Source organism: Lycorma delicatula, chromosome 12, assembly GCF_047948215.1.
Source record: "Lycorma delicatula isolate Av1 chromosome 12, ASM4794821v1, whole genome shotgun sequence".
Lineage (NCBI taxonomy): Eukaryota > Metazoa > Arthropoda > Insecta > Hemiptera > Fulgoridae > Lycorma > Lycorma delicatula.
In genome coordinates, this window is record NC_134466.1 from 56,495,023 (window position 1) to 56,507,256 (window position 12,234).

The 12,234-nt window shown below is 29.8% G+C and overlaps 1 protein-coding gene across 3 annotated transcripts in view; it reads left to right on the forward strand.

Moving 5' to 3' along the window:
• Nucleotides 1-12,234, forward strand: part of LOC142333047 (uncharacterized) — a 65,879-nt gene that overhangs the window by 20,370 nt on the left and 33,275 nt on the right. For all 3 annotated transcript variants that reach the window (XM_075379850.1, XM_075379849.1, XM_075379848.1), the window contains exons 6-9: nt 2,416-2,436; nt 3,477-3,575; nt 7,501-7,524; nt 9,354-9,395. In XM_075379850.1, the coding sequence (XP_075235965.1) occupies nt 2,416-2,436; nt 3,477-3,575; nt 7,501-7,524; nt 9,354-9,395 (186 nt within the window). The remainder of the gene's footprint in view (nt 1-2,415; nt 2,437-3,476; nt 3,576-7,500; nt 7,525-9,353; nt 9,396-12,234) is intronic.

A 12,234-nucleotide genomic window follows, 5' to 3' on the forward strand; every position in this document is an offset into this window, starting at 1 on the left:
GGAGCAGGAATGATATAGTCTGACCTGGTAACTAAAGATAAGGATAATTTATCTTCCTCAACTACAGGAGTTAGAGGCAGGCAATAAATTAAGGTCTGACAGGTGAGCCGACCTGTCATGATAGACATACTACCAGTAGGTGGGGAGGCTCATTAGAGTGAAAGGACACTCCTCTGGATAATGAAATTATTCCAGTTCCTGAGCCACCTGTGAGTGTATGTTTCGAAAGCAGTAATCATGAAGAATCAGGAAGTAAAACAATCAGTATTGAAGAAGACAACAATGATTTTGATTTTGAATTATCTTCCAGTAAGCCACATCTTACTTATATCATAAGGTGAATTAAATGACTTGGTTAGGGATTTAAATTTATCAAAAAATCAAGCTGAACTCTTACAATCAAGACTGCAAGGTTGTAATTTACTTCAAAAAAATACAAAAATTTCAGTATTAATTTGAAAGAGACAAACGATGTGATGAAAGACATTCTTGAAAAAAAAATTATAAAAAACACAGCTGGAATATATGTGGTGATTTGAAAGTTATAGCTATTTTGTTAAGCATGCAGTTATGCTATACTAAGCACATGTGTTTTCTTTGCTAAGAGACAGCTGAGCTAGGGATAAACATTGTTACCAAACAGTGGAAGAAACGAGACAACTTAACTCCAAATGGGAAAAATATTACTCATGAGCCCTTAGATGAACCCAAAAAATATTTTTACCCCCTCACCATATCAAGCTAGGACTAACGAAAAATTTTATAAAAGCAGTGAAGAAGGATAGTCCCGAATTTTTGTACATCAGGCAGAAATTTCCAAATGTAAGTGAAGGAAAAATTAAAGAAGAAATATTTGTTGGTCCTCAAATAACAGCGTTGGTCGAAGATGATGTATTTAACTCAATGTTAAATAATGTAGAAAGTGCAGCTTGGGTTTCAATTAAAGACATTTCCTACATTTTCTCGTCAAACAAAAATCCGACAATTACCACGATATTGTTACTTAACTTCTTACTTCATACAGAGCTATAGGATGTAATATATCTTTCAAAATACATTTTCTCTACTCACATGTGAATTTTTTCCCCCGGACAACCTTGGAGACATAAGTGACGAACACGGTAAAGGTTACCATCAAGACATTTCAATGATAAAAAGCCGCTATAAAGAGAAATGGAATACAAATATGCTAGCCTATTACTGTTGGACATTAATTCAGGATATGCCTGAGGCTATTTATAAAAGAAAAGCATCAGCAAAATCATTCTAACACGGGTATGGCCATGCAAAATTATAAACTTTACAGATTTTAACTATATTTTCCCTTAATTTTTTTTTTAAGTGTAATTTATTTAAAACTAAGAGTGATAAAATATTGTATTTTCAGATCTGTAATGTATGCAAAAAAGCAATTCAAGAAATGGTACCACACTTAGTGAAACATAAAAAACAATTTTTTTTGTCTATTAGTATAACATTTGATTCATAAAATATATGCTATTTAATTTAAAATTCTGATTTAAAGATCAAATGAATAAAAGTACATTAAGACACCGTTAATGTAAAATTTTAACAATTTTCAGAAACTTTTTACTATTTTTTTTCATTTTATTTTAACTTTATACATGATTTTGTTGAACAGTTACTGTAACAAGTTTTTTAATAATAAAATCTTAACGTTAATGAATTCAGTAAAGAATTAAGGGAAGTTATTCTTACACTGGCTACATATTATTAATATTTCACATTCACAAAATGTGTGAATGGAGAGATCTTCATCATTTTTTTCCTTCATATGTAATATATTGATTCATATCATTTTATTACCTATTTTTTAATAGAGTAATAATATTTGTTTAAGGATAAATTTATTATGTTATAAATAAATATTATTGTAAATCATAAAAATATTTCAATATAGTGTGTAAGGTTCACTCTGACTACCATAAAGTTTCATCATTTTGTGAACCTGTAGAAAAATCTTTTCAGTTTTGAAGAAAATATTCACTGATCTGAATACTGGTTATCTGAAATATCACAAAACACAGTTTACACAAACGCAATTAGTTACATTAAGATAATTAATCTCAACAATAAATTATGAAGGTTACTACTACATATAACTTTGAATTGAGATTGGTTGTAACCTTCAATTGAAATTGAAATTTGTGTCATAACACCAATTTCATTCCTATGACTTTGTGATAGTGCTGATGTAAAAGATCCCAAAACATCAACAGCCCTTATATTTGGGTATTAGGGTGAACATGAGTACATAAGTTTTTGTATAAAAAAAGCCAAAAATGACTGGAATTAAAAAAGGTTATTTTTACAAAATATTAATTGCAGACCTACCCATAGTTATTTATATTTTTATCAGGTATTTGTTTTCATATATTTTTCTTTGTTTTTCAGTAATCATTACAAATATGATGTGTAAGTACCATTATCATTTACTTTTCTAAAATATATACCTTAAGAACGCCTTAGATTTACAAATATTAAATCATGTGTGACTAAAAGAAATTGTCCATTTTGTAAGTTACCGGATCAGTCTTTTTTTTACTCATCTCTTTGATTTCACACAAAAAAAAAGAAAAGTTAGCTTTTAATGTTTTAAATTTAGTAATTTATTCAGAAACAGATGTAAGTCAATCAGACATGGTGTGCTGCAGGATGGCAAAATGTTATGTGCAAGGAATACAAGGCAAAGCAAAACATAGAGCAATTTTATATTTAGTAAATATGGATGATAACGGCTTACGTTAATATTTCATTATTGTGAAAAGCCAATATTCTGAAATGAGGTTACAGTCATCATTTTTTTCCAGTTTCATCATAACCATTCATTAACCCATTTAGATCAGTTAACAGAGTCCATAGGTTAAAAATGAACTGCTTGAATGGTGAAAAGGAAATGTACGAGGAAATGACTGTCAAAATAATGAAGAAAATTGAAAGGGATAGAAAACCTCATCTTTCATAGAAGATGTCTCCTCATCTACATGGAAAATTGCTACAATTGTACATTTTATTTCCATCCAATGATGAAACAAACTTAACTATTGGGCATAATTTCAAAATTGCTATTTTCAGTTACAGTTCATTTCTTTAATTTTAATTTAACTTTTCGTCATAATTTAATTATTATAATTATTATTAATAATAATAATAATAATAATAATAATAATAATAATAACACAAATGCATAATAAAATATTTAATTTATTTTATTAACATACCTTTTTACCGTAATATTGCTTATAATTTTGATTTATTATGTTTTAAAATCTAAGAAAAAATATCCCTATATTTTGATGAAATATCTGCAGATTTATTTATTGCACTTACTTTTATCAATTAGAAAGGAATGTTAATAATAAAACTTTTTTTTTATAATTTTACTTTTTACTGAAAAACAAATTGAATATAATATGATTTTTAACTCTTTCCTTTGTGTTAATTTTATCTTACAGAATTCAGCTGACAGTTTTTCAGAAGGAAAATGACAAAAAAGAAACAACATTGATACCGACTGTTCTTCAACTTTTAGAATTAATCCCGAATAAAATTGTGTAAGAATATTTTATATTTGCTTTATTTTTGCAGTAAATATCATAAATATAAGAGTGGGCTTAAAAGTGAGTTTCTTCGATCACTAGTAAGAAAAAAAATTAATATAAATAATTAAAAAAATATATCCTTCTCACTAAACAACTAAACTCCTTCTTGTTATGTATCTTCTTATTACATAATTAATGCAATCAAAAAGTGTATTTATTGTATTGTCATTCTGTTCTTATTCATTCATGGCAGCATTTAACTGCTGAATTATACATTCTATAATATAGAGTTTGTAATGTTATGTCCAGTTTTAAAAAGTAAATTTTTTCAGGCCATTCTTGTCAATTTGATTTGAAGAAACCATGTCAATAACAATTCCGCACAATAAAAATTTTCAATGCATTAAATAACACGGATGCGCTCTTTTATACGGATTTAAAAACTAGATCGTGGATACCGGTGTTCTTTGGTGGTTTGGTTTCAATTACCCACTCATCTTAGGAATGGTCGACCAGAAACTGTATAAGACTACACTTCATTTACATTCATAGCATCATCCTCTTTCATCATATAAAGTACTATCTGAATGGGAGTTACCAGAAGCTAAAACAGGAAAAAGAAGTTTTAGGCCCACCTGTTCTTCAATATTATTAGGAAATCTGATGTGGGATTCTTCATGGACTTCAGTAATATCCTATTATTTTTCACCAACACCAAAGAAAAACAGATTCTAGTTTTCTATACTTAAACACTTATATAATCAATATAATTATAAATAAATGAATTGAACAGTTGAATATGAATATGCTAAAATAGTGTCGCCTATCAAATGTGACACACACACATACACAAACGTATATAGAGATTTTAATATAAAATCATTTTATAATTAATTATTAAATTAGATTATATTATTTTCAATTTAAATTAAAAATTATTTTTTATTTAAATTATTTGTAATTTAATGTTGAAGAAAAATAAATTTGCAATTATACTGGGTGTTGGTAATAATAGCAGAACAATATTGCTTCAGAAAATTAAAATAATAATTATTATATCGATATTTTTTATATAAAAGGTGATGGATGCAGTGAATTCAAAAGAAAAACCCGTACCGATTGCCTGAGAAAAAGTGACTTTTTGATAAGTTTATAGAATTAGCGCTAATAAAATTTATTTACATAATTTTTTTTTAACTTCTGAGACCACCGTTAGGTATTGCTTCAGAGGATGAGATGAATGACAATTATTGTAGCGTGTGAAAAAGCCATGCCTGACCGGGATTTGAACCCGCGACCTCCGGATGAAAGGCCGAGACGCTACCACTCGCGCTACGAAGGCCGGCATCATACCTTCTTTTTTTTTTACGTCGTAAGTGGGAAAATTTGCCTCAGCCAAACGCCCAGTAGCCTGTAAATACTGGGTGTGTGGGGTTCACCGCCTACTGCAGTGGGACCCACTCTCTCACGCAACGTAATGCTGGAATTGACGCCGATGACCACCACGCGCATCACGGGCACACCTCACAAATATTTACACTTCTCATTCACACTCTATTTACAAAATTACATATATATACACTATGTAACACATTCAGACACCATTTACAATCAATATTATATACAGCTCAGAATACATATATCACAGCTATGCCGGCCTCAGACAACAAGAAGCATCCCACGGGAGCCATTGGTGACGAGAATGCCGAGGCACCCCCACCACCCGCTCTCGAAGCCTGGCGTCCATCGCTGCCCTCAACCGACATCTCAGCCTCGCGGTCCTCCTCTAACAGTTTCTGCTGTAGCACCCTTTTAAACCACCGGACACACGCAGTCCATCCTTCGTCGGAAGAGAGCATCAACCGCATGACTCCCCCCCCGGCGAGTTCAAATCGTCTCGAGGTATTTCCTGTCTCCATCTGGGGCACACAAAGAAGGTGGGCTCCACCGTATCCACGTCATCACAATATTGGCACAGTTCTCTTTCCGATCCTGCAGAAGTAGATCCCGAACGACCCATGACCCGACAACCACCGAGCCGTCCAGAAGTCCACATCTCCATGCAGTCTATGACCCAGTCAGCCACCTCTCGGATCAAGGTGTAGGTCCAGTGCCCCTCCTTCGCACTCCGCCACCTTTTCTGCCAGTCAGCCAGTAAGCGGCCCCTCGCCTCCTCTCTACCATCTCTGGTTCTATCTCTTCTTTCTTTGGCCAGCAGGTCCAACATTATGGTCCTATTATATATGCCATTCAATCTCCGGACATTTCTCACCACTCCAAAGGCCTCCCACAATATACCCGTGTTGCATAAAAAATCATACCTTACCGGTACCAAAACGTTCGTAAGCCTACAGCTATCAAGTATTATTTCACTAACGTAAAAGTGTTTTCAAAAACAAATATCCCAGTTAATTCTATGAACCTTTAAAATTTTTGTTTTATATCATAATATGTTTTATAATAATTCTACGATATATTCTGAAATTGTTAGTGGTTTTTTTGACTTATTTTTGAAATAATATTTAAAACTAAAAACTGTTTTAACCGGAGGAAAAATACTAAATAAAAATTTATGTAGTATTATCATTTGTTATTCTGGTTTTACTATTAAATTATTAGATAAGTATAAATACATTATTTTAATTTAAACTGCATTTATGTACAATAAGATATACTATAATACAAAAATAAATAACTTAATACAAAAGTAATACGGTTAAAAATTAGAAGTCTAATTTTTCGTTTAGCTTTTTTTTTGATTCTAATTATAACATATTCACTTAAAAAATATAGAATTAAATTTTTAAATAAAAATTAATAAACTGACTTATTCATTCTACTTTACTTTGATATTAAGAGGGATGCCTTTCATAATATTCTATCGTTTTACAATACAACATCATCGAAGCTTACATATCAGGTCATCAACAAGTTGGTTCGGTAAACCTTTGCATAATCAAAATTGTGGAAAAATACTACTTAAAAAAAAACAGTGTTGTAATTAGAAGTAAATAATAGAATGAAATAAAGAAAATACGTCACTGGTGACTTGTCTTTGTAATTCTACATTGATGTTTCTTTCAGCAGTGAACAGTACACTGTTTAAATGAACCGTACACGATGAATCACAGAATTCAGGCAGTCGTATACCGGTATCTGTGAGTCGGTTCCTGTGTACTTTCAAATAAAATAGGTGTCTCACCCATCGTTGTCAGTTTTTTTTTGGTTTCTGATACCACATAAAATAAGAGATCGATAGTAGTGTAAGAAATAATCAGTTAATTATATAGTTAAATTAAATGTAAGTCTTCGTACAGGGGAGTTCAATACTAGAACTCGCCTTATTTTGTATTTAAATAATCAATGACAAAAACGAATCAAGTAATAATTTTTATAAGTGATGCAACACTGATGTCAACCACCAGGTTATAATCTCATAAGAATCCTTTCATAAGAGGTCCCGGGTTCGAATCCCGGTCAGGCATGGCATTTTCACACCAAAATTGTCATTCATTTCAACCTCTGAGGCAACACCGGTGGTCCCGGAGGTTACAAAAACTCACAAGAATACGATGCAATAAATTTAGGTCATTTTATCGATATAAATGCAGCTATCGAACGACTCATTCGATGTAATTTAGTAATTTATGAAATTAAGTCCTTCTTTGTAATCTTCAAATCAAACAAAGCAAACAATAAAATAATAATTGTGTCATATTAATGACACTGACACTATTTTCTCTTTATCGATTGAAACAGTCATCGATAGAGGACTCTTAAACCTCTCTTGAAATAATCATTTTTATTATTTTGGCCAATGTACATTTAATACAGAGTCATCATCAATACACGCAAAAAAATAAGAAAATATTAGTTAATAAAAAATATATTATAAAAAAATTATACTAAATCAAAGCTAATATTTTTTTTTTTTCAGGATCAAAAGAGGAATAATAAATTCGTAAGTAATCAAAAAATAAAATTCAATTCATTGATTCTCTATACCATAATTTTTGGAATTCGGATTTCAAAATGCATTCTTTTCTACACAGTTCATCTAAAAACCTCTTTATTTTTATGTATTTTTATTTTTCTTTACAATATATTTAACCCTACAATCAGCATGAGCCTACAATCGACTATGTTCACTGCATCTTGCGTTGCCATCTCTGAAAATCTTTACCACAATAGGGCCTTCGTTAAACCTAGTTATTCTAATGAATATTTATTTTAATTTTAATTAGAAAAATTGAATTTATTATATATGTTTACAAATATTCATTTATTTGAACAAAATATTTGAATTTGAAGTTTTGTAGCACAATTTGACAAGATCGACTTTTAAATACTTTTTAAATACTCTATCAGTTATTTACTTGAATCTATCCTGTATTTCAGCAGAGTGAATAAATAAAGCAAAAGCTCTACATATGTACAAACTGAAATTTTACAAACACAAATATTTGTTAAAGACTTTATAGTTCTTCATCCATAAATATTTAAAAAATGAACAGTTTATACGAAGTAAAGGTCTTTTTTATATGAAAAAATATATTCTCCAAACAATATATTTTTTAAAGATTGTAAAATATGTTATTTTTTGAATAATTTGGTATAATATTATGAAGTGCTTGAGTATAAAAAAACAAAAAAATTAAAACTAACTTAATATAAACCACTTTTAGGAGTATTTTAACAACTGTAAGTTGTACCACAACTAAAATAACGAACAGTTTATCAGGATTAAAAGAAAATTATTATTTATATACTAAATCAAGTTTACTATTTTTCAATATATTCCCCTTTTTGTAATGATACTTGGCAATGGTATATCATCTATTGTTAAAGAGATACAATAGAAGAACTTTAGTTAGTGTCAAATTTCCTGGGTCACAGCAGCCGATAAATCTTTGAAACTGCAAAAATGAATACCTAGCAATATTATTTCAGCTTAGGAAAGAGATAGAAGTCCGGAGAGCGCAAGTCAGGACTGTATGGTGAATGGCAAAGGGTTTTTCAATTGTAATCAAACAATATAACAACGAAAGCGCTCGCAATATGTGGGCACACATAGTCATGCAAAATTGACACACCACTGTCAATTTATTTTGAAATGGAAAAATGTTACTGTATTTGTGACCTTGAATACAATGTTAATGTATTATTGAAAATTAATAATTTTTTATATCTTTTGTTTATTTTGACAAACACTGCAATAGAAATTACTGAATAATTGCTACTTTTAAGATAGCCCTCGTGTCCCTTTCTGGAGTAATAAAAAACGTATAAATTGACAAAAAAGGTGAATTTATTATACCTGTCTTGAGAATCTCATTTTTTTATGTTATTATGTCTAACTCTGTCATAAGCCAACGTCTACTAAGTTTAACAGACTGTTGACATTGTAATGATGTAACAGGCAAAGGTAGATTGCCACTAACTTGTCCAGTCTGACTATGCACAACTGCTTTCGTTTGTTGGTGCTGTAATAGTTACTGCTGAATCTTATGAGAACCCTGTAACAAATATCAGTAAATTTAAGTAATATGTACTAATATATATAAAATTAAAACTAGAAAAAATTACTATAATTGTTCTTGTTATTTTAAAATTTATATTTTTTATTGTGCAAAAGAACAAGGAATACAAAATTTTCATCACACCATCCATCATTTAAGGGAATTATAATTTACTACTTCATACAATACCTACCCATGTATGTGTTATGTATTTAAAATTATTTATACATGTATTTTAAATTATATTTTAATAAATTTACATTTTTTTCAGCGAAGAAAAATCGATATTATCAGGAATCGATATTACTACAACGTGAGTAATTTTTATTATATTTTTTTACATCAATATGTACGAAGAGATTGAAATATGAACAAGAATTTCATTTATCGAATTCCGTCAAGTAACTTGCTTACTCATTTCTGTGTGTAATCTTCTGCTATTATGATGGACACTTTACACTGCTAAGGAAGTTATTTTTATGCCAGAAGTGTAATCTTTCGATTGCATATTGCCCTACATTCATACATTTCGATAAAGTCTTATTCGAATCAAATTTTTTCACTTCTGACAATTCTTTAAGTCAGCCAAACAATTGACACCTTAATGGTACTATCTCCATCGATGTGGATGACTAGTAGCACACCCTACTTTAACTCTTACAGTATTTCCAAGTTAAAGCAAAAATGTAAGAATGAATATTCTCTTGAAGCAAAATCTTCCAGGCTTCATTTTATCTTATAAAGCAAGAGCATAATACTAAGCGATGATTGTTCTTTGTTCTGTAAAAAAGATGTGGTAGAGTATCCCTTGTTAAAATCCCTAATAATATTCCCATTATTTCCACAGAAAAAATTTAGTTTTGCTTTGTATAATGTAAATGTACTCAAAGATTGCGACTGAATATTCATGTTTTGACACTAGGGTAAAATAGTACATCAATATTTCATTGCAGTTTAATATAAATTCTTTGTAGCTAACCTGTTCATATCACTGTATACACTGGATGATAAAACAAATCAATTCGTACAACAAAAACTATTTATGAGGATGGCATCCTTCATTTAATATTTTTTTTTTTTAATTTATTTATTTGAGATTAATTTAAATAAAGAAAAAAATTTCACTACCATCAGTAGAAAGATTTTTTGAAGTCTGAGATGGTACTCTAGTATCCCAACATTTATAAAAGCATTTATTTTAATGGTATGTCATTACACCATTGATTTGAAAAGTTACATGTAAATGAAATCAACCACTTAAGGGTATGAAAAGGTTTTTTTAATTTTGGTCGAATAAAATCCTATCTGTATTAAAAGTAGATAAAAATTTTATTTTATATTTATTTCACTTTATATTTTGTTATTTAAATAATATTTACTGCTTTTATGAATTTGTAGTGGCTAGTGATCGCCCTCCACCTAAGGTGAAACCAAGTAGTAAATATAATATATTTAGCATGTGTAGTAATGAATATGTAGAAGAATAAGAGATATTTGATGACTTATTGGACAGATTTTTCGGCAATCTTCATCATGCATTGAAAGTAATTCAAAAAGATGTAGGTGAATTTAATACTTAGACTGAAGATTGGAGAGGATAAATATGGTGATATAGGCCATTTTGCTCGGTTTGAGAAATATCTATGGGAGGCATAATCAATGAAAAGCTTACATATGTGAATGAGGCTTACAAGTGTAGAAATGTTGGCAATAATTTATACAATAATTTAAAAGTTAAAATCCTTATCTTACCAGCAAATTAAATATATGCTTCTTTCTAGATCTTTTGGTTTTTCAAACCACCATTAGGAGATTAAAATATTATATTAAAGTCAAAAATTAAAATTAAATTACAGTCATGACCGTTTGCTTTTCAACAGTATACTTAAGAAACTGTAAAGTTTGCTCGATGGATAAAAATATAATTAACAGAAACCGTATTATCAGGGATGATATTTTAATTGTTAAAACTATTATTTATTTATGTTTATATTTAGGGCATGATTAAATAATTGGTCTTTTTTAAAAAAATGTTTGTTCATTAATTATGTTAGAAATTTAAAAAATTTATAATTAATACATTTTATATATTTTTGCCATAGAGGCTTTACGCCTTTTCTTTTCTTTACCTGTTTAGCCTCCGGTAACTACCGTTCGGATAATACTTCAGAGGATGAATGAGCTTGATATGTATGAGTGTAAATGAAGTGTAGTCTTGTACATTCTCAGTTCGACCCGACCATTCCTGAGATGTGTGGTTAATTGAAACCCAACCACCAAAGAACACCGGTATCCACGATCTAGTATTCAAATCCGTGTAAAAATAACTGGTTTTACTAGGACTTGAACGCTGGAACTCTGGACTTCCAAATCAGCTGATTTGTGAAGACACGTTCACCACTAGACTAAGCCGGTGGGTCGAGGCTTTACGCCTGGAATGTCTTTGTAACACCTCAGGTCAAGTAAACAGATAAAATATTGGAGACAAATTTTATGGAATACTCTCTCAGCAATAAAGACTTTTCCTGATGTAACCACTAAATTTAATTGTTATGTGATCATTGCTTTCGTAAGGTTAAGCTAAAAAAGTAGGTAAGAAAAACTTTAAGAGGTTGTTCATTAAAAAATAAAAGCAGGTAGTAGCTGTTTGCTTTTCAGGTATTAATTCACCAATTTACAATTTTTTTTGTTTTTTTTTTTTTGGGTGAAAAACACTTATCACCTCACAGACTAAACATATAACTAAAAATAAAACTAATACTAGACAACGCAAATATAAAAATCATAAAATTTATGTAAACTTAAATAAAATACAACGAGATCTGAGAAAATGTAAAGGACCTCTTCTTAGATAACAGAAAGATTAAAGAACTAACATAACAATTATAAGAAAAACAACTATATTAAAAAATTGGCCAACACATACACAAAATATATACATGAGTAAAACAAAAGTAAAATCAAAAATGATGCTTTGTTTCATATAACAAAAACATTAAATTCTATGTAGAATACAAATACATTGTAGAAATAGCAACACCTGGTTTAAAACTTCCTTATGATTGCCCAGGATATTTGCTCTTTTGATTACTGGAAGACATTTAATAGGATTTTAATACAAAAAGAGATGTAATTGTAAACCAGACTGGTTA